The sequence below is a fragment of the Podarcis gaigeae genome, assembly GCF_964106915.1.
Source record: "Podarcis gaigeae genome assembly, chromosome: 17".
NCBI lineage: Eukaryota > Metazoa > Chordata > Lepidosauria > Squamata > Lacertidae > Podarcis > Podarcis gaigeae.
Window position 1 is genome coordinate 36,033,506 of NC_139694.1, and position 25,020 is coordinate 36,058,525.

General features: G+C 44.1%; 2 protein-coding genes across 13 annotated transcripts; both read left to right on the plus strand.

Annotated features, from left to right (window-relative positions):
* Window positions 1-981: 981 nt before the first annotated feature.
* On the plus strand, window positions 982-8,406 carry LOC310835162 (RNA-binding protein 3-like). 5 transcript variants are annotated; one of them, XR_014559404.1, is made up of 9 exons: window positions 991-1,226; window positions 2,438-2,559; window positions 2,649-2,755; window positions 3,902-4,007; window positions 4,116-4,191; window positions 4,273-4,340; window positions 7,043-7,182; window positions 7,701-7,777; window positions 7,977-8,406. XR_014559404.1 is itself a non-coding variant. In XM_083719959.1 (7 exons), exons 2-6 carry the CDS (start codon window positions 2,457-2,459, stop codon window positions 4,337-4,339), a joined length of 459 nt encoding a protein of 152 aa, XP_083576085.1. In that variant the 5' UTR covers window positions 982-1,226; window positions 2,438-2,456; the 3' UTR covers window position 4,340; window positions 4,734-5,375. The 5 variants fall into 5 exon arrangements, 3 of the variants coding, with proteins under 3 accessions (XP_083576085.1, XP_083576086.1, XP_083576084.1); XR_014559405.1 differs by having other exon boundaries at window positions 4,276-4,340; XM_083719959.1 differs by lacking the exons at window positions 7,043-7,182; window positions 7,701-7,777; window positions 7,977-8,406 and adding an exon at window positions 4,734-5,375 and having other exon boundaries at window positions 982-1,226.
* Window positions 8,407-10,822: 2,416 nt separating this feature from the next.
* Window positions 10,823-24,702, plus strand: LOC310835191 (cold-inducible RNA-binding protein-like). 8 transcript variants are annotated; one of them, XR_014559412.1, is made up of 8 exons: window positions 10,944-11,110; window positions 13,569-13,683; window positions 15,589-15,695; window positions 16,255-16,348; window positions 16,441-16,519; window positions 18,479-18,542; window positions 22,078-24,191; window positions 24,301-24,702. XR_014559412.1 is itself a non-coding variant. In XM_083719999.1 (7 exons), exons 2-6 carry the CDS (start codon window positions 13,581-13,583, stop codon window positions 18,540-18,542), a joined length of 447 nt encoding a protein of 148 aa, XP_083576125.1. In that variant the 5' UTR covers window positions 10,823-11,110; window positions 13,569-13,580; the 3' UTR covers window positions 19,047-19,733. The 8 variants fall into 8 exon arrangements, 2 of the variants coding, with proteins under 2 accessions (XP_083576125.1, XP_083576126.1); XR_014559413.1 differs by having other exon boundaries at window positions 22,078-24,143; XR_014559414.1 differs by having other exon boundaries at window positions 22,078-22,174.
* The last annotated feature ends 318 nt before the right edge of the window (window positions 24,703-25,020 follow it).

Genomic DNA, 25,020 nt, shown 5'->3' on the forward strand with positions numbered 1-25,020 from the left:
GTCCCATTTGTAAGTGGTCCATTTAATTTAATGTCGTGGGGAAAAGCTAGAAATATGTAGGAATTTGCTCCCGAAAGCAATAGTTAAGAAATTATCTTTATAACGAACAGCTAACATGTCCACGGAATAGAGAACAAGCTGTTGACGGCGGGTGATTCGGTGCTCCCGAGTATTGCAATTTCTGGAATCGCGTTCTTTATCCATGGCTTTTTAATTTTAAGTACAGACGGTACCGTCTGGCCTACGTCCACATATGCAGAAGGGTGCTGCTGGCCTTGGGAACGGAGGTATTCAGAAGCCCGCGGGGGAAGCGTCTCAAGCCTCCTCGGAGCAAAGGGGTTGCGAAGGTGGAAGGCGGGCTACCAGCGCGTGACGCGCGTCATTCGGCTTCACTAACGTCGGAACGTGCGCCTCGCCCTTCGCGTCCCCTCAGCCCTGCGAAGCAGCCCCCGCAAACTTGGGAATAATAATAATAATAATAATAATAATAATAATAATAATATTTTTTTAATCATTTATTCCCCGCTCATCTGGCTGGGTTTCCCCAGCCACTCTGGAGGCTTCCAGGACATAAAAACATCGTAAAACGTCAAACATTAAACATTTCCCGATAACAGTAATATTGTCCACGGAGGCCTGGGCCGCAAGAAACCTGTTTAGGGTCCCACATTATTTCCTCAGTTTGTCTTTCAAGGCACCACAAAACCCGCCTTGCTTCAAAAAAACCGGGCGAGTCAAACGTCCCGCCCTTAACGGTCGGCGCTCTTCGTCTTCCTTCTGGCCCTTCTCCCGCCCTGCCCGTAAAAAAAGCCTTCCTTCAGAAATGGAGGGAACAAGAATGACTATTTCGCAAAGCACGGCCTCAATTAAGCAGTCGCTCCCCCGCCCTACAATCCAGTCAGAACCGGAAGTGCAGGTCTCTATTATGTGGAATGGAGAGGGAGGCGGAAGCCTCGCGCTAGTGAACAAAGGCCCCGGATGCTGTAGCACATCTCTTTTTGGAGGGAAAAAGTTGAACGGATCCCCGGATGTCGGAGCGACCTCTCTCGTACCACAGGCGTAACGGTCGTGCGTAGTAAGCGCATGCGTAGTTTGCGCACTTAACCCTAGGAAGGCGCGGCGTCCGTCACGTGATTGGTCGCGGTGGGCGGGACGCTATATAAGCGAAGCGCGGGCGGTGCCTCGGCCGCATTTTCAGCTGCTTGAGCCCAGGAAGCTTCTCTTCGGTAAGTCGGGGGGGGGGCGGTCTTTCGGGCTCCCTTTGTTGTCGGTGAAATGCGCGGTGCGGGGGCGGGTTGTTTCCGACGCTTCCGTTCAAAAAAGTACATCAGTAGCGAGGTAACGGTGGCCCTTCCTCGGTAGCGACGACGTGAGGGGGTGGCAGTGGGGGCCGCGGCGCCAAAGCGCACGCGCGTTCGAAGCCGCGTTCCGAATGCTGATGATGTGCGCATGCGGCGGAGGAGCCCGGTTCCCCTCGCGCCGCGAAAGAGAGAAAACAGCGGTCTGGCGTGGCGCGCGTGCGCGCTTTGGTTTTGGAACCGGGGGGGGGGGCGGAGCGGGCATGAGAAGAAGCAGAGCAAGGAAATGGCGGAGGGGGTCCCGGCGGGCGCGCGGGGCGCACTGGCGAGGCCATGCAGCGGCCTTCGTCGCCTGCCGCCATCTTTGGTCGTCCGGATTGCCCCTCTTTAAGCTGGGGGTGAACAAGATGGCGCTCGAGGCGGGGAAATGGAGGGCGGCCTCGAGGCGGGGAGGGGGAAGCGCCGTTTCCTTCGCCTTCGCGCCACCCCCCACCTCTCGCCTTCCGCTGAGGAGGAACATGCAGTTGAAATAGAAACTGAGGCGGGGGTGTGGCTTAAGGCGTGCTCCTCTTTATTTATTTATTTATTTATTTATTAAAAAAACAAAAAACAAAAGCCGAACAGCAGCCCTGAACTCGAAGCTTGTAGGCGCTGGAAGTGGGTCAGATTTAGCAACTGCTGCTGTGACGCGAAGGGCGGGGACGTATTAGCACGGCCCTGAGAAGCTTTCCTTTTCTAATTGGAAGTAATGCGCAACCACATGGAGCTTGGCTAGGCGAGGATTGGGGTGGGTGGAAGAGATGGGGACAGCATGCGTTATAAAACCTGCAACAGGTTTTCTTAGTGTTGTGGCACCACATGCAGGGTGACTTCTAAGGGGGGGGATTAAGCCACACTTGGATGAATTGAGTGAACAGAGCAAGAGTACCGAAAATATTGGGACTGGTGCTTAACGGTGTCTAGTGTTTCTGGAGGGTTGGGGGTTTTAACTTCTCCCTCACGGACTGCGACAGGTTGTTTGCAGCTGGATTTTGCTAACTTGCTCTGCAATAAGCATTGGTGGTTCTTCAAATTATCGTAATGGAATTATTCCAGTATTAGACCTCTGATCCACAGTTGTGCACGTTTCTCTTCTTCAGACTCCTCCCTACCACCATTATGTCTTCTGAAGAAGGAAAGCTGTTTGTTGGGGGTCTGAATTTTGACACAGATGAGCAAGGCCTGGAGCAGCATTTCAGCTCTTTTGGACCCATTTCTGAAGGTAAGCAAGTGTGGTGTTGGGGGTGGAGTTTTCCCCTGGGATCAACATAAAATTGGATAACTTTAGCTACTTTTGTTTTCTGTTCCTAGTTGTTGTGATCAAGGATAAAGAGACCCAGAGATCAAGGGGCTTTGGCTTTATCACCTTTGCCAATCCTGAACATGCATCAGATGCCATGAGAGCCATGAATGGAGAGGTGAGTACTTCTTTGTGGTGTGATCTGTTGTCTGTTCTACTGTGTCCTGGCTGCTTTAATTAAATAATAATAACAACAACAATAATAATAATAGCTTTTATTCCCCAGCCAGAGCCAGGCTCAGGGCAATTAACACCAGTAAAATTACAATAAAAATGTAATGGGGAAACCAATTTAAAATACGGTTTAAAATACAATGAAACAAAAAAAGTTTCCTAGAAACCATACTGCTTTGATTTAAATTTTTGTGAAATGCCCTTAATTAAACTATATTAGAAAATGGCCTTTTCTTGCTTGCAAGTGTCAACCCAATAGTAGGGAGCTGTTGCAGTGTATGCGCGTTACCTAAAAGCACATGTGGTGATGATGCTTCTGATTTAGTGTCAGTGTGAGCAGTTTTTAATGTCATAAACTGGTGAGAGACAGCTACATTGGTAACAGGCACAGACAATGAACCTGTGGTCCTCCAGATATTGCTGGATTTTGCTTCTATCAACATTTGACTATTGGCCATACTGCCTGGGATCCGGCTCTTCTTGGGAAGCTGGATCCTGCATTCTTCCAGATGTATTGAAAGCTCATTGAGTGGCATTGCTAGTTCACATTTCCACTACCCTTCTTACTTTCAGATACTAGTAGTAGTAGTAGTAGTAGTAGTAATGTTTATTATTTAAACCCAGGCCATCTGGCTAAGGTTCCCCAGCCACTCTTGATTAGATTACCACCCACCTTTACAGGGTTTGCACCCAACAGGAATCTCAGCAGGACTGCTTTCTGTGATTCCATTTCTTAAGGCTACCAGAGGTTTTTCAGAATATTGGCTTATCTTTGGGAAGTTATTTTTTAAGTGGTTCAATTTGGTGTGTGTGAAGTGCAAGTTCCAGAATAGCTGCTTTTGCTTGTAGATCTTTTGTAATGCAAGTGGCAGATACCCAAACCTACACAGGTGGAGAACTTCAGAACTCAATTTAGAAATAAATCTACTGAACTCTACAGTATCTTAATAAGAGCAATAGTACTTGGTGAAGAGTCATGTTTTATTAACAATTGGTTATGTGCATATGAAAATTCATGTAAACAGTTGCTTCATTTGATCAGCTAGTTAAACAAGCAATGGTCATAATTAAAGTACTTGTTCATTATCAGTCTGTAGATGGGCGCCAGATAAGAGTTGATCACGCAGGGAAGTCTTCCCGTGGATCTAGAGGTGGCTACTTTGGAGGCAGGGGGCGAGGCCGTGGTTATTCCAGAGGTGAGTATAAGGAGATTGAAACAAACATTTGCATGCATTGGGGTAATGAAGTGGGTGGGGTTGCTGGTGGCTTAGCTGTCACTGAATTTTTTTTTTTCTTCCTTGGAGGTGGTGGAGACAGAAGCTATGGTGGGCGATACGACAACAGAAGTGGAGGCTACAGCGGTTCCCGGGACTACGGCAGGTAATTGTGCTGATGTGCAAGAGCATCATTAATGTTCAGTTTTAGGTGAGCAGATATAAAACACAAATGCTTTGTTTTCAGAAGTCAGGGAGGTTATAACGATCGCTACTCTTCAGGAGGCTCTTACAGAGACAACTATGACAACTGAGGTAAGTGCATTTTGGGAAGGGAGTGAAAATGCTGTCTTGCCAAAACGCTTGTGAACTATCAGTGTTCCGACTTCACACTGAGTAACAGCAGTAACTACAGCTCCCTACTGAGTTGTCAGTATCAAAGATGTTTCTTTTCTTTTTTGTTTATCTGCCATTTGCTCAGATCTAAAACATTGCAGCCTTCAGTTCACATTACTGGTAAATAACTTTTAAGTGCATGTTGGACCTTAAAGAACTCTTAAATTCAAATTGCAAAGTTGTCAGAGTGCTAACTGGGGGAGGGCCTGAGATTCCTAGCATCACTAATCTAAAAAAGTCTAGGAGTGGTGAATTGCTGCAACATGTCCATATGCTTGTGCCTTTATGATTGTACCTGCTTCTTGTCCTCAGCTCACACCGAGTAAAAATCCTTCCTGAATCAAGATCGTCCTTCCAATGGCCGTATTTATAAAGATTTTTGGAGCTTCGCTGAATCTTGTTTAGTTACCTACTTGTATCTTCCCCCATATAGCTTTTGTCACATGCAGCCCGAAAGCTTCCTCTACAAGATGGCCTGTTTAGACTTTGCTCAAGAGTTGGTTTTTTCAAGAGTGGTTTTTAAGCAATTTTGAAATCGGTTTTATTTGTCTTGCTTTCTCAATCCAAGGTTTCTTTTAACGTGACACATGGGGCCCTACAACTTTAAACAGCTGGAAACTGAGCAAACCTTTTTTTTTTTTGAAATAGTGCAATGCACTTGAGTTCAACTCTTAGCATAGTAAGGGAGGGCAACAAATGCAAACCACCTTGGTATTAGTAAAAGAATTAAATGATTCACGCTGGTTTAGTAAAAAGCTATTTTACTGTAAAAAGTAAATCCAGAAATCAAAACTGAACGCTTTGAGAGGTTCTTGAAAATGTTTGTTTATATTGTCCTTTTTTTACTGGAAGAAACGTGCATAATTCAATTGACATTGTATTTGAAGTGGATAAGGAAGTTCCTGTACTGAGTTTTTGGCTTTACGAAGCCCATTAAAATCCCATCTGAAACAATTCTCTGCTCTTGACGTTTGACATCACATTGCACCGCACAACTTTGATAGCTTAGTGACAAGGAAGCAAAAGCATGTTGGGCCTCACCTAGGTAAATCCCGGGGTTGGTACCCAAGTAATAAATTTGATATACACTAATACTTAAGCGGTTGGTGTGAAATGGTGGAAACAGGAAATCTTCAACATGGGGAAGTGGAAACATCTGTCTGCTTCTTAAACTGGCTATAGGATATTTTAGCATGACTTTAAGCTTTAACTGTAGCATCTTGTTAGTCATGTTGTATCTGAATAACTTTGTATCTAAATGATATATATTACCCTAATTGCATAAACCAACACATGATTCCCTAGAATGTTTATAACTGTGCCAGTGCTATCCTGGGGAAATGAATCTGGGTAGTGGCTGGTGGCGGTAAAATACCTGTGGAGTCTTGTGTTTCAAACAAGGATCCCAGTGGAGTTCAGTACAGTGTTACCTGCAAATCTTGGGCTTTCTTTCTTAGTCTTCAAACAGTGAATTATTTAGCTGAGCCTTTAGTGAAGGCAAATCATTATTTTTGGTTTGGGAGTCACTACTACAGAGGGACCAAAATACAGGGTGCCAAGCCAAAACACGTGTGATGAAACATGTGCCCTATGTTTAAACATTTAAGTTCAGTGTTATAACTTAGAATGGGTTGGTTCTCCTTGCTACAATAGTAGTACACAGTATTGCTGTTGCTAGAGAGGAAGACTTGGGAAGGACCTGCCTCCTTACACAAATGCTAAAGTAGGATAATGTGTCCTACTACAACTGGAAAATTTCAGCTGTCAGATGAGCTGGTGGAGAAGGAAGTTTTTGAAACTGGGGGGCCTTGAGGCTTTGTTCAGGGTTAAGGCTGAACTGATATTGGGCCTAGATGGGCCTACCTGTAGTTAGCTCTGTCCTGTTCTTACACTGTGAGAATTCTCTGCTAGCGTGTGGAAGCCAGTGTCCTTGGAGACCCCGAAGTGTGTTGTGCCTCCTTCAGTGCGATCCATGTGAGACGAAAGCTGCTCTTGGCTAGTTCATTTGTGGAAATAGTCCTGTATTTCGAGGTAACTTTTTTGCTCATGTCTGCATCTTCCCTCCCACAGAGCTCCATTCTTGTGGCTACAGCAAACCAATGATTCTTATTTCTTTGACAAACGTACTGGGCAAGTTTGGGGTCTCCTCAGACCCCACAAGAACTTGGACTGAATCTGCTCCTTTTTTTATCTGGGGTGGGAGGGCCTATCTGGCTGTTGCGACTTGAGATTTGCTTTCAAAAACTTAGAGGGAAGGTAGTTGGCCAAACAGTACTTGGGTTCATCCAGCTGCATTTGCTGTTTTGTCCAATATCTTGTAATTGTGCCTTGTGCTGACCTTGGACTCGTTAATTGGGAAGACTTCCGATTGCAACATTGTTTGGGTGTGGGAGGCTTCTATTTCCACTTAAAACATTTCCAATTCTTAGTGCATATGGCGGCTTTTGGACAAGAAACTAAAAGTGGGAGAAAAATCTGAACTTAATAACTTGGGGGAATCTCCCAAGGGCTAGGTGAACAGCATCACCTAGGCTTGGAATATCCTGTTAGACATGTATAATCTGAATACAATGAGAATTTGAATGAACTTGTTTTGAGTGACACTGCCTTGTTTTTGACAGGTTAGAAGAGATGATGGTGGCTATTCTATCCTGAAAAAGTGTTGGCCACACGATCTTGAAAGAAGTGATGGAATGGAACAGGGACTACTCTTTGGATCCTGAACTTGAACTACGAAGTAAACAGTTTCTCGCACATCAAAGTAAATATATATATTTTTCTTAGAGGAAAACCTTTGCTTTCATATTCAGTAGTTTAAGCATGGCTATGTGTTGCTGTGCCATTAAACTGTGGCTATGGTACAAATTGATTTTGGCTATGCAAAAGTAAATAGGAGATCAAACTTCCATTGGAGAGGGTCAGAAGCATGTTACTAGTGAATTGGTACTTCATTAGTCACACACAGTACAATTAGTCACACACAGTACAACTATATTGCTTAGTGTTCTGCTTGTGCAAGAAGTGATGGCAGCGAATAGCTATGGTCACTTTTTTCTTGCAGCACTTGATGAAAGTAGCGTGGCCCATACCTTGTGCATGATAAACTTGTGACAAACTTACTGATTTGGATGCCACAGAAGTAACCATTTAAATTTTCTAACTTTAATAAGCAGTTAGTTTCTTTCTTCAAAACCAGGAACTTCATGCCTCAATGCTCATATATGGCTGTTTCATATCTAGGTGCCCTTCTATAATGACTGACCAATTCTTTTCTTGCAGGGTCCCTATAGTTACTGGGTATTAAGTGGACAAGAGGAAGATGCCTCTTGCAGAGACTTGTTCAGCCGTTCAGACAGGTTTGTTTGTTTATTTTTAAAAACCCATTAAATTAGATTTATCTGAAGGGAGCAGGAGCAATAAGCTCAATTGGTTTGAGTTTAGGTGGGATTTATGTTAAAAGGCCTTGGCACAAACTCCTGTAAGAGTATTAACTGACTTAGCACATTAAATCGGTGAGTTCTGTGTGCTAATTTGTCTTCTTGCATTCCGTATTAGGTTAAGTGTCATTACTGGAATGAACCTATCAGCTGGCAGCAGTGGAGCAAGTAGATTACTACGGGCCGTGCATTCAATACTGTTGGAATATGAGTGTTTATGAGGAGGCCGGCTGGCTAAGAAGTGGAAAGTGCTCAAAAGTGAACTGAATTTAAAGAATTGTGGGTGCTCAATCATGTATTACAGCACTTTCTGAAATGTTTAATTTAATTTGTAAAATATGAATGCTAGCTATATATAGTGTGTTTTGAGGTAGGCTTGTGCAGCGCTTGAGCTAAAATCTTTTAATGAGACATATAAGTGGAAGAGTGTCTGAAACCTTAACACCAAGTGATGTAAAATTTAAATACTACTTAAAACAACTATTCATGTGCTTTGAATTCCAAATATGTTAAACCATGGCTTCTAATAAAAATGAAACAGTAACTGACTTAAGTGTTCAGCTTGCATTCTTCAGCACATCACCATCTTAACACGTATAGAACCTTACAGGGTAAGCAGCTGGTTAACATTAAAGAAGGGTGCATTGACTTTCAACTCCTTGCACATCAGACAAGTAGGCAAAGGATTACAAGTGTGTGGACTTAATGAGTATATTTGATAGGTATTTTACCATACCTCAAAAAAATGTTTTATAAGAAATGCAGAACATGCCTCAGTGGAAAAGACAGGAACCCTCATATGACTTGGATTAACTAGCTTTGTGCATGATTTCTATTTCTGAATTTATTTAGTGATCAGAATACATAACATCAGTCACTCCTAAATTAAGATCCACAGGTAAATGGAATGTTGAGGGACTTGTCAACCAAAGTACACTTGGGCAAATAAGCACCTCCCCTCATAAAACTACATATAGCTACTAAGGCTAGAACATCCTATTTCCAGACTTTCTTGTCCATTAGAAATTCAAATCAAAAGGGGTAGCTGTTCCCAAGTTTTTTGCTTCAGATAATACAAGACAGTTGCCTCTGCTTTTCTAGTGAGTTATAATTTCTATGTACTTACGCTTTGGGTGGTAGCTAGGTTCTATCTATTACTGGTCCTAGTAACCTGCAGAGAGTGCTGTAGCAGGTTTGTAAAGGGGCAAGCATAGGTGGTTCATTTTGAAGGGAATAAAAGGTCTGAAATGGGCAATCCCTGTGTGTGAGGTTTCATAATGCAAGTAGAAGCAATGTTTGCCTTCCATTAGGAACTTGTTTACCTTGCACCAGAATGTAAATTGTTTTGCCGCATTGCACAAGTTCTGCCTTCAGATTTGCTTTATCTCTATAGAGTCCTATTGCAACACGTGAAATCTGACATGGGAAGGTAATTGTTGAATGGGAAAAAATACAAGTCTAAATCACTCTGGGTGCAAAATCAGCTAGGCACCAGGTGCATTTTGCACCTCTCTTGACCACTTGAGACCAAGTGAAGATGTCCGGGCGCAAGGATGGTACCTGATGTTTTCACCATCTGGAGGGGCATGTCTGGGAATCCTTGGATGTGGACTGTTTTCACACACTAATAGGCTATTCGTGTGGAATTCTCAGTTACATTTGTTTTGCACAATCGGAATGAATTTTGGGAACCATAATGCTTTTTCTGTGCATTTTAAGCCAGAGCAGTCACCATTAAGGCCAATATGTATGTGGATTGTCCCTGGATAGTGCCTGTTCTCATAGCTCAACTTAGCTCACATCTCGTCCAAAAATGCCAACTGGACATTTCATTTTGGCAACTGCAACCTTGGTAGAAGGAGCCATTTGGCACCCAGTTTATATATCTTTTAACACTGGGAGTGCTGGATGTTGCTTCATCTGATAAACCACCCATGGCAAAGTTAGGACAACTAGCAAAATGTCACTCATGTTCTTGCCTATTGTGATAGATGCACTCCTGTTCTCCATATTGTGTAGTAATATGCTTCCATGGAAGATTTAGTGTCTTGGATTCCATTTGAAGAGTGCTGTAACATGCCTAGTTTCCAAGCATGTATCCATAACAAAGAAGGGTACGCATAAAATAGGGATCTGGGTTGTTTCCATATCTGTACATAAACTTGCAAGTTATTTTTAAGAGCCTTTGTTTTTTTACACTGGTTTTCGCAAAGATTACACGCTTAAAAAAGCAAAACCACGTATTGCTCCTTAAAAGAGCTTGTATGTGAGCAATGAAAGTCTTAGTAGGGGCCACCTTTCAGGGGAACAGACATTTTTCTACTTCTAAGTGATCAAGATTCCTATAAAATCATAACTTAAGCAAACTACCCTTTATTGAAAAGTCAAAATGTAGGAAACTTGAGAGGAATCTGGGCGATGGCTTAATTTATACCTTGGCCACCATCAACTAGCAACCAGAGGAACACGGATTTTTCCTTTGTTTTCTTGGCGCTCTCACATTATGGGAAGGGCCTGGCTCGGTGGCGCCGCGTCTGCCTTGCTAGATAAGGCTCCAGCCTCCATCCCCAAGCAGCATCTCCACGTGGGCTTGGGACAGCAACGCGGCCCGAAACCCTCGAGAAAGAGCCTCACGAGGCAGACACCTGCCATCATACACGTCCGGCGGGTGAAACCTTGGCTGTATTAGCATCACTCCCTTCATCCGACACTCCCTGCCTGAAACCCTGGAGAGCCGCTGCCAGGCCCGGGTAGGCAGCGTGGAGCTAATGGGCCAAGGGCCAGAGTTCGGCATCCTTCCCGCACCGTTTGGGCCGCGGCCTTTTCTCGCCTTCCGAATGAAGAGCTGCTGGCGAAGGCGGGCCTGCTTAGGCGCGCTTCCTCAGGATAAAGCGAGGCGAGCTCGAGTAGGCCGCGGCTTTTGTCGGTTATCTTTTGAAAGAGGGGAGGAGGTGGGGGAGGGGAGGGGCAGGCGCGCAGGCGCACGTGAGGCGACGAGGCCTCGGAGATGAATTGGGGGGAGCGGGAAGGAGGGGGAGTGGCGTGGTCGCCATTGTGGTTTGGCCCCGCCCTCCGCACGCCCAGCCAATCCCGGCTCGGGAGCCGCGTGTCGGGCGTGGCCTAACCGCAGCCTCGCTTTCATTCTCCTCGCTTGCGTCTCTCTCTCTCTCTCTCTCTCTCGGCGCCATCGCGATACCCTCTTGCCTCAGTGGCTAACGGCTCTCTTCGCATCCTGCTCGGAGACCGGCTTCGGTGAGTGCTTTGACGCCGGGGAAGCGCCCAGGCCGCTGCAGGAAAGCCGTAGGAGGGGCGCTGCATCGAGCATTGGGAGGGGAGCCGGGAGGGTAACGGGGAAGAAAGGCTCCTCTTCGCCGTGTGAGGCGGGGGAGGCTGAAGGGAGAGACGCTCCACAAAATGGCGGCGGGTGCCCATAAAGAACGAGAGGGCCCCTCTGCGCACACTCCTGTGTTTGAAACGCCGCTCTCTCAGTCTCCTTCGTGAGGAGCGGTGCGTTGCTGAAGACCACCAGGAAGGGACGAAATTGTTCCAGGGGGATGGAGAGCCTTAGACGTGGTCAAGTCCGCTGTAGCAGCAGGTTTAACGCGGGGGCGGGAGAGGAGGAGCCCTTGGCTTACTGCGCCTGCGCGAAGGCTGTTCGCGGAGCGCGGGACAGCAGCGGGGTAGTCTTTGCGCATGCCTGCTGGGGTCTCAGTCCGTAGAACGTGAGACGCGCTGATCTCGCCTTCCCGCATTCTGCTCAGACCACGTGTTCGCGGCCATTTTACCAGGGGGGAGGGGTGGATTGGTTGGGGCAAAGAATGGGAGCCCATTCTCTCTGCACGTCTGCCTTGATAAGCCGTCGGGAGCCGCTGCAACGCTCATTCACTAGTTCCTGCCTGCCTTCCTTCCTTCGATTACTTGTTCCAGCCATTGATGCGCTGAGTAGATTGCAGGATCTTGCCATACGCACCTGATGGATGAAATCTGCCTCAGGTCGTCAGCCTCATGTTACCAAAATTATTGACCACAAAATTCTAGTAGTTGCTGCACAGGGTGGAGCCAATACCAGGCTTCATAAGATGGTTCGAGAACGCCTGATCTTAAAATATTTTTAGCTTGAAAGTAAGATCCACCTGTACGGCTAAGGACTTAATCCAAGCAGATAAACACTCATTTTCCTGTAAAATAGAAAACGTGCTGAACTATTAGCCCTCATAAAATACTAGTTACAATGAGGTTGCCATAATATAATATTTTATTTATATCCCGCTCATCTGGCTGGGTTTCCCCAGCCACTCTGGGTGGCTTGCAACAAAATATTAAAAATACCAAAAAAACCCCCAACTTATTTCAAAGTGTGTGTTCACCCTAATCACGTTAATCATAAATAGTATGAAAGGTGGCTCCCTAGTAGGGAAGTGGCTTAACACTGCCACCTCCTTTTCACATCTGAGAAAGATAGCCTGCATGCTTCCTTCAATTAACCTTCCATTTTTCTGAAGCAGGCATTGATGAAAATTGAGAAGTGTTTATTAGCATTTTGCCTTAGTATGTCCAAACCTCAATGACTGATAGTTTATCAGATGCTCTGGAGAGAGCAATTCAGATAGGCACTTTGAGTAGGGGAAATAAGCATCTTCCATCTTTGTTTGGGGATTAACACAGTTATATTACTGGGAAAACAAGTTAACTGCTCATTTGTAGCTAGTTAACTCCTCCCTGCTTATACCTAAGCCCAGTCACCTGTATCTAATTGCCTCTAGAATAATGAAGAACTGTATCAGCTACGCTCATTCTGTGTCCAGTAAAATGTACTTTTATGCACTCTTAAGACTGTCCTTTACTGAAGAAGGCTCAAGATATAAAAACTTGTAACATTAAAAGTAATGGCACAAGAACACTTTGTCTGGTATTAAGATAGGAAGCATCAAAAAAACATTAGCAGTCCTACTTGTAAATTGCTTTATTGCATGCTTATTTGAGAGTAAGTCACATTGTTTTTAGTGATGCTTATTCCCAGATAAGTTTGCACAGGATTACAGTTAAGACTGCAGTTCTGTGCACAATTGTTTGGGAGTAAGACCTACTGGAAATAATACTTCTGAGTAAGCATGCATAGTTGCCTGGAAATAAGCAACATTGATTTTTCAGTTTGTTGCTTCCAGATAAATAGCTGCAAATAAAAACAGAATAATTTTTCAGGTTCTCAATGTCTCTGCCTCAGGGCATGCAGGGGAAAGTAAACATGTTAAGTTTACAATGCTCAGTTGGAATAGATAATTATGGGTCTCAGTTCAGTGGGAAACAGATAGTAAAACAAAGTTAAGAGGCTCCTGGCCTGGAAGTGAGACTGCTACTGGAAGTCAAGCAACTAATGAAGATAAGCTACAAAAGGAAGATGTGACCTTGGTCAATATGGGCAACCTATACATGAGTGATGACCATACAGCAGATTAACAAGAACCCTGGCTTTGTACCAGATTATTCATTGGTTTAATGAATATTAATTTGCCCCCGTCCAGCAGAAGTAGCAACAAACCTTGGATGTTTTGCTGACAGATGAAGAATAATGATAATCTTTTCCTGGAAAATAAAAACGGGCTGTTAGTTGTCAGTGAGCAGCTACTTGTAAATTGCTAGTGTAGCCTGTTATCTTTTGTCCTTATTCCCACCTATGTTTGCCAACTCTAAACACATTTCTTCCCTACAGATCACTTAAACAATGGCATCGGATGAAGGAAAACTCTTCATTGGAGGGCTCAGTTTTGACACCAATGAGCAGAATCTGGAGCAGTTGTTCTCACCCTATGGAGACATTGCAGAAGGTGAGGAAGGGTGTCACACCTGATTTTATTCTGTAATTACAGAAGTTCTGAATCTGTTAAATGTTTCCACACCAGGAAACCAATTGGTAGGGCTTTGGGGTTTGCAAGTGCATGCACTCACACAATGCTAGCAACTATACTATGATAAGTTAAAGACTTGTCACATCTTTCATTCAAGGCATGATAACTCTTTGGCTGAGGCAGAAAATCGCCATTCTTTGTTGAGGCAAGCAAGAGCCACCATTGTAATTCAAGGATGCATTCCAGAAAACAAAGCTGCTTAGAGTTTGTTGAGTGGGGCTGATGAGGGGTGTGGCCTGGAAAAGTCCCTGGGGCCTGATAGAGAGCCTTCAATGCCCACATTTGGCCTGCAGATCATAGGTTCCTCACCCCTGTGTTAATGTCAGCAACCTAGAATGATTTAGCACAGGGGTGAGCAACCTTCAGCCGTGGGCTGGTCCACCGTCCCTCAGACCGTGTGGTGGACCAGACTGTATTATGGGGGTGGGGGGGATGAACGAATTCCTATGCCCCACAAATAACCCAGAGATGCATTTTAAATAAAAGGACATATTCTACTCATGTAAAAAGACTGATTCATGGACCATCTGTGGGCCAGATTTAGAAGGCGATTGGGCCACATCCGGCCCACGGGCCTTAGGTTGCCTACCCCTGATTTAGCAATTCCTGTGCTGTATCGCTTCAGATCACAGCTGCGGTTTGCCTGCTCATTCATGTAAAATCCTTTTTTCTGAATGTACAAAATGAAGACTGTCCAACCATGTTCATATTGAATAAATGGGGTTTTGTTAACATGAGAGAGCACTTGATAAATATCTGCAGTCTGAAGTGATACTCCTGGTAATATATAGTGTTAATAATGATGTGCATCTTGCTTTCTCCAAATTGTGTTGTAATTAATCAATACTATGGCTTGCTCATTTGATCTGTTTCAACATTAATCTAATTAAACTGAAATTGCAGGCTTGCCATTCAGTCCCATGGCTTGCTTTAGTCATTACCAAACACATCCAACCTTTCCCCCATTCCTCTCTAAAACAGTTCTGTAAATATTCACAATGGTTTCCCAGCCCTGTTCAGTTTCCTCACCCCTTCTTCTCAACTCTATGCACACTCTTGCACATGTGTGAGAAAACCATGAAGTCAGCCTGTTTCCTTCCCCTACCCCGCAGGTTATAAAAGCATCCTTTACTATGTTTTACCACGTGCTTCCTCAACCTCGCCCCTCCAGATGTTTTGAGACTACACTTCCCATCATCCCAGACTACTGGTTCTGCTAGCTAGGGATCATGGCAGTTGTAGGCTGAAAACATCTGGAGGACCGAGGTTGAGGTAGCCTGTTTTAGCAAAATGTTTCAATATAGCCTGAATTTTATAAAACCTTGATCCAAAGTTGTCCTTATTATTTATAGCTGTCAAAATGGGATGAGGGGCATGTATAAGTTACATATGAAGAATGCCAATGATATATGGCTGCATCTTCTTTCTTTTCAAAGTGATTAATTGTATTCAAAAATACAAAGGTATCAATACGTCTAGTTGGGAGGGATTGTGCTTTGATACTACAGACCCTTGATGTATTGGTCTGAGGTTTCCTGGAAGCAAGCTCTTGTGATTGAGAGATTGGTTAATAAATTAACTGAGCTCATGAATAACAGCATCTTGTTTCCCCAGTAAGCTAGACAGCAGGGTTTTTCTTATTCTTCAGCATCCAGTTCTTGGAACTTATTTCCCGGATGTCCCTGTGTGGTTATAATGTCCTTCTAAGCAGTATTTGAGTCTGAAGTGGGGCTAAAGAAGGGACCTGGCAAGGGACACTGGCTGTCATCTACATGTAGAAAAAGAGCCAGGAAAATAATCTGTTACAATTTTTTCTCTCTCCAGTGGTTGTGGTGAAAGACAGGGAGACTCAGCGGTCCAGGGGTTTTGGTTTTATTACCTATTGCCGTCCTGAAGATGCCAAGGATGCCATGAGGGCCATGAATGGAGAGGTAAGTGTCGCCCGCAGAGATTGTTTGCCATTTCTTATTCTCTATTGCATCCACTTTCTTTGTAACTTCCTAGAATATGGAGGGCTATTAGATGTGATCTTCTGTTATGCTTGTATTGCAAAATGTTGTAACTACCTACTATTATCTTGGTGGGTGTGCTGCACAGTGAGCAGTAATAATTTTTAGTCCTGAATTACAGCTCCAGGGTTGCTTAATTCACCTTTTTAAAAGCGACATTATGATGCTCTTCTAAACTGGGGTGGGGAACCTCTGGCTTGTCAACCCAGAATCCACATTTGGCTCATGAGGCCATTTCACTCCCAAGTTACTCTCAACTGATGTCATAAGTGATGTCAGTTGTGTGGAAAGTTCAGTCCTGTTTGGTTGGGGTGCACCAGTGAGATACACAAAACTGGTGTTCCTGAATTCAGCTTTAAAAAATATTTTTAATCCAAGCTTTGATTATATTGGACTCCTGCGTCCTTGGTAGCAGGTTGGAAGATTAGCATCATCTTGTTAAAAGCTCTGGCTCTGATTTGTTCTCTTGCTTCTCCCCAAGTCTGTGGATGGGCGTCAGATCAGAGTGGACCAGGCTGGAAAATCCTCCCGTGGCTCTTCTGGAGGCAGAGGGCGTGGACGTGGATTCTCCAGAGGTGAGCTTTCCTGTGGCATGTGCCCTTCCGTGCTAACTGCTTAGTGGTGTGGGAGCAAATAGGCTTGATAAACATTCGTGTCTTTGCTGCAGGAGGTGGAGGATATGGAGGTGGCCGTTATGATAACAGAAGCGGTGGCTATGGTGGATCTAGAGACTATTATGGCAGCAGGTAAGACCAGCACATACACCTAAGAGATACTTGGTTGCAGCAGATTGTGGTACCTACAAATATGATGTTGAGATCATGATCCTTTGTGTTCTGTATTAGAATAACAGTTTGAGAGTTCCTTCTGAACCATTAAACTTTTCCTTAGAGGTAGCAAAAGAGAGCTGTTGAAGTGCTCCTGATTATTTTAGCACTAAGAAATAGGCTTAGCCAGCTGTGTGCTGCTATGGCATGGAAGCTGCAGGTATTGCTGTTTTACTAACAACAGCCTATCATGTAGAAAGGAAGACTAGTCCTGCCATGCCTGTGTTTCTCTTCTAAATAACAACACAGTTGGTGGGTATGAGTCTGCCAGAAAGACTTGACTTACTGTAATTGAAATTGTTAATGTTAAATGAATATCAAATTACAGTGCTGCTGTATGCCCTTGTTCCTTCATGTATTGTGATTGGCTTATGTTTCATTTTGGTGGGCCGTGGTGGCTGGAATCTAGTCTGGGATGATGCCTGGTTTTCAACATTGCTGAGATACATCGCCCAGTCCAGGCCCCTATACCTCTCTGGCTCATGCGAGCCAGAGGTGCATCACAATTTCCTTAAACTGCTCAGCTCGGGGATGTGAATCCTCCAACGCCTCAGCTGAGCAAGCCCACATACTGCTGCAGCTCTCGCAAACCAGGGGACTTACTCAAAGGTGCAGCCAGACACGGAGCCTTAGAGCGTGGTCACCCAGAACTTTTTCAGGCTTCGTCTGCTTGTGCATTTGCTGTCTGCAGGCAATTTGAGCTGATGCAATGCATTGTCAGCTTAAAATGTCTGTATCACAATCTGAACAACAGCAGTTTCAGACAACTTGCCAATATTGCCCTAGTGGAATCCTGCTTTCCAACTGGTTTCTCTTTGCCCCTAAGGCAACTTAGCCAAAGTGGTGCCTTTTTTATGCTGCTGGACTCCCATCAGCCTCAGCCAGCGCAGCCAATTTTCAAGGAAGTTGGGAGTTGTAGTACAGTGGTGCCTCGCAAGACGAAATTAATTCATTCCGCAAGTTTTTTCTTCTTGCGAGTTTTTCATCTTGCGAAGCACGGTTTCCCATAGGAATGCATTGAAAATCAATTAATGCGTTCCTATGGAGACCGCTTGCCAAGCTGGCGGTGCGGAGAAGGGCTTTTCTCCTCCTTCGGAGGAGGTCCGAGGACAGTGGGGAAGACGCGCTGCGCTTCCCCGCTGTCCCGGAGATTTCCCTATGGGCTTTCGTCTTGCGAAGGAAGCCCATAGGGAAATTCGTTTTGCGAAGCGCCTCCAAAACGGAAAACCCTTTCGTCTAGCAGGTTCTCCGTCTTGCAAGGTGTTCGTCTTGCGGGGCACCACTGTACATCAACATTCAGAGGGCCATAGCTCCCACCGCGTTCTGGGTTTGTGCTGTGATTCTGGTCATTTTGTGATGCAGATCTATGCCCATCACCTATGCCATCTGTGTACATAGTGCTTTACAAAAACTGCAAAAAGCAAAGAAGTAGTTGCCATTTTGCATTCATATAGGTGCTTACTGGGTACAGTATTGGAAAGACATCTTGGAAAAACTAGTATAGCTAGAAATGGATCCTAGTTTTTTATAGCCTTATTACTAAATTGGTCCTTCTCTACAGCACTTAAATAAGAATGAGGTTTATAAATGAGCAATTCTGTATTGCACGTAAAGGTTCTTTTTGTGATTTTGGCATTATAGTGATATTTTAATATTCCCACCTGTACAATGGGACATCAGCCCCAAAATAAGTTCTGGGTGGTCTTCCAGGTCCCCAGATCAGATTTTTTTTTCCCATGGGCGGGAGGAAGCAAAGAAGAATCCCCACTGCATGAGGGGATGGATGCCTGCTCATACTACATTGAATCTCACTCAATGTATAGCATTTAACAGCAGCTCAGCAGTGACATATCAGTTTTTTGTGCTTTTCCCCTCAAGGAATCAAGGAGGCTATGGAGACCGTTACTCTGGGAGCTCCTACAGAGACAACTATGATAACTAGGTATGTGTATGTCTAAGCACCATCTGCTTCTGATAACAGGATAGCTACTAAAGCATAGGACTTAGTTCTCTCACGTCACAGACTAACTTTGTCAGCAGAACTCCTTTCCTCATCAGCAAGTCTAGCATAATTGTGTATGGAGAATTGGCCTGTTGCTGGAGTGAAGCAAAAAATAAAAATGGGACAGTTAAACCCATCCACACACTTTTTTTTTTTAAGGGACACTGTTGAACCAGTCTATAAAAACCATGACTACAGCCTTTTATACACGGAAACTTTCTCCGAACCGTAAGTTTATGGGAATTAAACCTCCACATTCCTAATAGGGCCTTTTAAAAACAAAAAAGGTGTATGCAAATATTCATTTACTGGCAGATTTCCACCCTGCATCATCTCCAAGGCTGCAAACAGTTGCCCTGGGCTGGGAGGAGGGAGACTAGGTTAGCATCATGCACCAATGTTCTTCAGTGTACTTTATGATTTGTACCTGCTTCTTGTCCTCAGCTTGCACCGAGCATAAATCCTTCCTGAATCAAGATCGTCCTTCCAATGGCCGTATTTATAAAGATTTTTGGAGCTTCGCTGAATCTTGTTTAGTTCTCTACCTGTATCTTCCCTTTTTGTAGTCTTACCACAAGCAGCCCAACAGCTTCTGCTACAGGATGGCCTGTTAGAGCTTTCTGAAGGAAAACATTTTAATTTGCCTTTTTTTTTACAGGTGTGTTTAAGCATTTTTGAATACATACTTTTATTGCTTTCCCCCACCTCCACCCCCTGGATTTCTTTTAACACACCAAGATGGGGGTTCTGACCTATTCTTCACCTATAATTCCCCAGAGTCTGAGCAAGGTGTGAGGATCCTCCTTGTTTTTATAAATGCATTAATACCTTGTAGTTTTGTAAAAGTCCTATGGTGTAGCAAGCAAGGGGTATGGTGGAAGGCAAAACCCCCTTGATTATAAAGGGAGACGTGTGTTTGATCTTCAGAAATCAGAATTTATACTGTATGATGTACCTAGAACTGAAGCTTGCAGAACTTGCAAGTTGTTCTTGAAAAACCGTTTGTTTATATTTTTTTTTAAACTGGAAGACACACATGTAACTCGATATTGTACTAAAAGTGGTTAAGGAATTCCTGTATTCAGTTCTTTGGCTTCACGGAGCCTATTAAATGCCCTTCTGAAAATGAAATTTGTTCTTGACGTTTTAACACTTCAACTATGCCCAGTCTAAAGCCATAATACATGGCACATATTTTAAACTGCTGTGTATTTGTTAAACCTTGGAGAGGAGATGCCGAGGAATTTCAGTACTTAGTTCAGTGGGCTAAATCCCACAAGCATTTGTATTTGGGTGCTTTGTATATTGTCAGTTTGAAACTTTGTGCCTTGTGTTTGGGATTCTTTCTATATTGGCTTCTGTGCCACAGAACCTCTGCTGTTGAGGTATTCTGGGATGAGCATGTAAGATACCAGCCTGGCCTGTGGAGCCTGAACTGGATGCATCCATGAGTACGGGCTATCATCCCTTGGGTGGTATTCAGCTTGACTTTTACCAAAAAGCATACCCATTGATAACAAAGTTTGCCCATTAATTTCAGTATGTTTACTCTGAGTAAACTTTGTTCGATACCACTCCTTGTTTGACTATACATCACAGAGGAATATCCGTAACAGTGGCCAATCTGTCTTAATAGGGCAGGTTATCTGCTGTTGCCAATGTCTGCACTCTGGTACATAAGAAAAGGGTCCCAAAGCAGTGTGTGAAAACCACTGAGCTAATGTGTAGGTGGGGCTCTATGCCATGATTCCATGGGAGTTAAGACACCACCACTTTACCTCCCAAATGGTGTATGGTGTACACCTTGACTTACAGAAAATACCAGGCTTTGATTTTAAAAAATAAGGGGGAAACATGTTTTAATATTGACAATATGCCTGAATATATATTTTGGGGAGAGGAGAGTTTACCTACTAAAATCTCAGAAGCTGCTATCTCATCGTGGGCCCAAAGACTTGAAGTGCTTTGCACGCCTTCTTGCCTTTCCTTGTGGCTAGCAAAACTAGACTAGTCATGCAGTGTAAACATTCATTGCACAATTGAAATAAGAGCATATGCAAATTGGGCGTATTTGCATTGTGTGTCCTAGATGTAGAATGCAGCTGTGTTTTGCACAGACTGTGCAAGGGTACACAGACCTCTGCATAGGCCGTATTTCGTAGCCAACCTGCGTTTTGTCACATTTACGTTAAGGCTTGTTTTGTGAGAAATCTCGGGGAACTATTATGAGACCCTGAAAAGGGCAGGGGCAACAAATACATGGGCTTCAGAACAGAGTCAATACTTCATTGGAAGGGATTCTTGCTGTGGCTTCTTGGTGTCCTTTCCTGCTGGAAGAGTTTGCTGCTGCTGCTGCTACTGCTGTTGTTGCTGCTGCTGGCTGAGCACTTACTGATCTTGGTGGTGCCTCCTGCTTCACTGCTTTTTCTGTTCTTTATTTCTTTATAATTTACTGGAGCTACCAAAAGCCAGTAGTTTGGTACAGTTTTGAGACAGATACAAGAGAGTTTCCACTGTTGGCTTTTTAAGCCATTTATATACACCCTTCATAAACACACATGTCAGTATGATTTTGAGTACAGTTTAACATCTAACAACAATAAAAATACACAATTAAGACATTAAAAATCAAGAGAGTAATTAAATGACAGTGGAAAAAGAAAATTACCAGTTGTTTCAAAATACGAACTGGTTGTTTTAGTAGGCAAGCTCCACCAATGCTACTTTGGCATCTTGTGAGTGGGAGGCTGAGCTTTCTGACCACAATAAACTGGTTTCTTCCTTTGCTTTGTTTAAATGGAGCAGGGAGCAAACTCCACAAAGCTAAAAGTCTTGAGTGGGGTGGGTGGTTGTGTTTCAATGTAAGTATTTTTGAAATTACAGTAAAACCATTCCCAGAAAGAAAGAAAAAAACTGGGCTGGTGTGTGACACCTTGTAGGTATTTTGATGGGAATGGTAAGCACACATTGTCGTGACTTCAAAATCTTAAGAAATCACTCTGGACTTGTTTGGTGATAGTGGAAAGCTGATGGGTGCCTGCCACTTTACCTGCATCTGTTGAAACCAAATCAGATTTAAATACATCTCATTTCAGTTGTAGTGAGAGGAGCTAATGGTACAAGAGTAAAGAACATTCTATAAATTGCTGCATCAAGTTGTTGATTGAGAATGCTTATAGATTATCAAACTTGTGCAATCATTGTGTAGCCAGGTTGCTTCAGTGGCCCATTGGCTTAGTTAGGCAGTGGTTTCTTGTGGTTGCTTTTAAAACCATGGTGATGCCAACCTTTTGCTCCGATCCCATTTTGTGAGTAGAGGATTAAAATACCCTGTCTTCAAGAAGGAAGATGGAATGCCTGTAAAATAATGTGGATTAAACCCAAGACATCAAAATTCAGCAGGCAAGGCTCCATTGACAAGGTAGTCATGGTATTGAGTATTGAGCCAGAATTGTAACATGGCTTTATTTGGCAGGTGGAAGGGGCACCCCTGGATCCGGAAGTGAGTTTACCTCAAGGCTGGAGTTGAGAAAAGACTTTCCCTTTGGGTACCTCTCTGGAGCTCCTGTCTTGTGCGTATATTAATGTGGTCATTCTAAAATATGAGGGGCAAACCTTCCAATAAAATGAAGTTCGGCTGTGGGGGGTGGAATGAGTACTAATTAAGTAATGCAAGTACACTTGCACACAGACACATCAACAGTGGCATCTGCTGTGACATGGAGGCACCATCTGAAAACTGCTTCCCTCCCCCCCCCCCCCATCAAAACTTAGTGTTTATTAAAACTTTACTCCAGCTGGTGTAGCCTTCATAAAAACCAGTGTTTTTCTCATGTCCCCACATCGACAGCTGCCATCCAATGAGAGAGAGAGAGAGCATTCTCTGTAAATTGCTGCATGAAGTGCTTCATTGAGAATGCCTAGAAAGTCTTGTGACTTGTGCAGTTTTTGTGTGTGGAGGTTATTTCGGTGTCCCCTCCAGTCTTGGGTGCTGGCTTCTTGTGGGTTCAGCCTACAGGAGCAGGACAGAGTTTACCCATCTCTGCTTCTTGTGTATAAAGTTTACTTTCCCTACTGCTTTTCATTCTGCAGCCAAAATAGTACAACTTCTGCCAGACCTTTTAGAACCTGCTTCGTTTTGGCTCTAAGCTGGAAGCAGGGGCATTGCTACTACTTGATGACACTACTCTCCCATTCCTCTCACCAAAAGCCAGGGTGGGAAGCTCATTTTCTTCCCGAGCCCAAGAGCTGAACACATTTCTTAGCTGTGGTTTGTTAGAACGCTGCAGAACCTGATCCATATACACCTGGGTGATTCCAGAAAATGAATGGGGCATAGTTGGCTCATCCCCATCCTGTTCTAGAGCTTTGGGCCTCTGGCTGAGAGTAGGCTGTAACAAGATTTGTTTCCTCTATTGTCGTAAGTGGCCATCACTCCATTTAAAATTCAACCCACTGACCACAGGACCTTAAACTCTGCTGTTTCAGGAAGTGGAAATTGATGGTATCAGCTGGGAGAACTGAAATAGTAAGTTTTCGTGAGAACACCCTCAGTTCTTGTTGAGTTTAGTTTTGAATTTCTTGTTGGTGTTTTTCGAGCCCTCCAAGTGTGTGTGGGGTGTAGTGTTGCTGAGAGCACCCTTTAATTCTCTACTGTGGGCGCTTGCTTTTGGCCCTCGTGAAGTTATTTTGTGGCCTAGCACTGTTTTGCTTGCTGGTTGATTTATGGTGTTTCCTTGTACTTTAGCGTATATTGTGTGTTTAAAGGGATCACCACTTCAAGGCTTCCCTAGGATGAAAAGCAGTATGTAAATATATGATAGCAATTGGATCGGGGCAGGCATGGAGAGGAACTTAATCCTTTCCTCCCCTTCTGTGGTCCTGGGGGAAAAAATCCTGTTCTGAAGAGGAAGTCCCATCTGTTGGAGCTGAGAAAACCTTCCCCCACCCCACCCCAAATGCAAATAACATCTTCGGAGAAGGGATTTTCCTCAGGATGAGTAGAAACGAAGCAGAAAAAGGGTTACATTCCCTCTCTGATCCCACCAGCTGATTCAATATCCGGTTTTTAAAAACATGCTGGTTAGATGCTAAGGTGCATTTGTCCTGAGACTAGGTTGTGAATTTTTAATATCTTCATGCTTAGAAGGCTTCCAAAAGCTGTAACGCGTCAATAAATAAATTATTTTCCTTTCTTTTCTTTTAAAAAGGCACATGCACTGTTGCAGACCAGCTTAGGTTTTCCTGTTGAAAGTCAGTATGTGGTGCACACATTTAATTGAAGTGGGGCACACAGTGCAGTGGCAATTGGAATTGCAGCTCAGGGAAGGGGAGATATGGAAGGCTCCTTACTCTTCAGAGGAACAGAATCCTGCTGGATGTCTCTTTGTAGCTTTGGTATCCCTCTGCATTGGACAGTGGCACTTGAGAACTCATCTCCGCTGACTCAGAAACTGATGCCGCTACTACAAGCACTGATGGTGCCCCACCTCAAAGCAGCCTGGAAGAAAGTCCTCAAATCATTAGTAGGGTTGCAGAAAGGTAAAGAGCCTGACTGAGTTCTGCTATGAAGGGACGGGGCAGTGCAAGGTGGGTGTAATTGCTTGTGTGGTTTTCCCCCCCAAGGAGGCGATCTCTTCCAGAGGTGAGTAGATGTTTGAAGACCAAAAGTATTGTGCTTCCTTTCTTTGTCTTTCAGAGTGAGCCAGTGAGAGAACCTGAGGACTGCCGCTACCACACAAGTCCTGAAGAAGCAGCCTTAGCAAATGCTGCTTTTCAGAGAAAAGGCAGGCTGTATTAGTGTTTAGAATCAGATGAAATACTGGGGAGCGTTGAAGGAAGGTGTCCTTTACCTTCATGCCCAAACTTCCTTTTTTGTCCCCTGTTCCCCCCTCCTTCCAGGGGCAATTTGGCAAGCAGGGTTGTGAAGCCCCATCAAAGTAACGGGGACTTACTCTTAATCCTCTTGGAGATGATGATTCTCAGCCAAACCACTTAAAATCCTGGCCTGCCACTATCAGCGTAAGATGCAGCCTTCGAGCATTTTGCCAGAAATGTTTTTTGGTTTTTTTTTACAATAAACATCTTCCAGAAATCATTAGGTACTTTGTTTTGAAGAATTTATTTTATATTGCTCAAGCAATATAAAGGTGCTCAACCCTGTGGCAACATCTCAGCTCCAGGGGGTTTTGAACGATCTGAATTAATTCTATTCCAATCTAGTTTCTAGCCCAAATCTAGGACGGAGACATCTTCCAACCCTCAGAGATAATCTACACCAGGGAGTAGTGGGGCGGGGCGAGTTTATCCCTGTTCAGTCTGGTTATTTATATCATCAACCATAGTATCCTTCCACAATGCCTGGCTGGGGAGAGGGGATTGCTTTGTGGCAGCAGTCTTCCCCTGTTGCTGCTTAGCT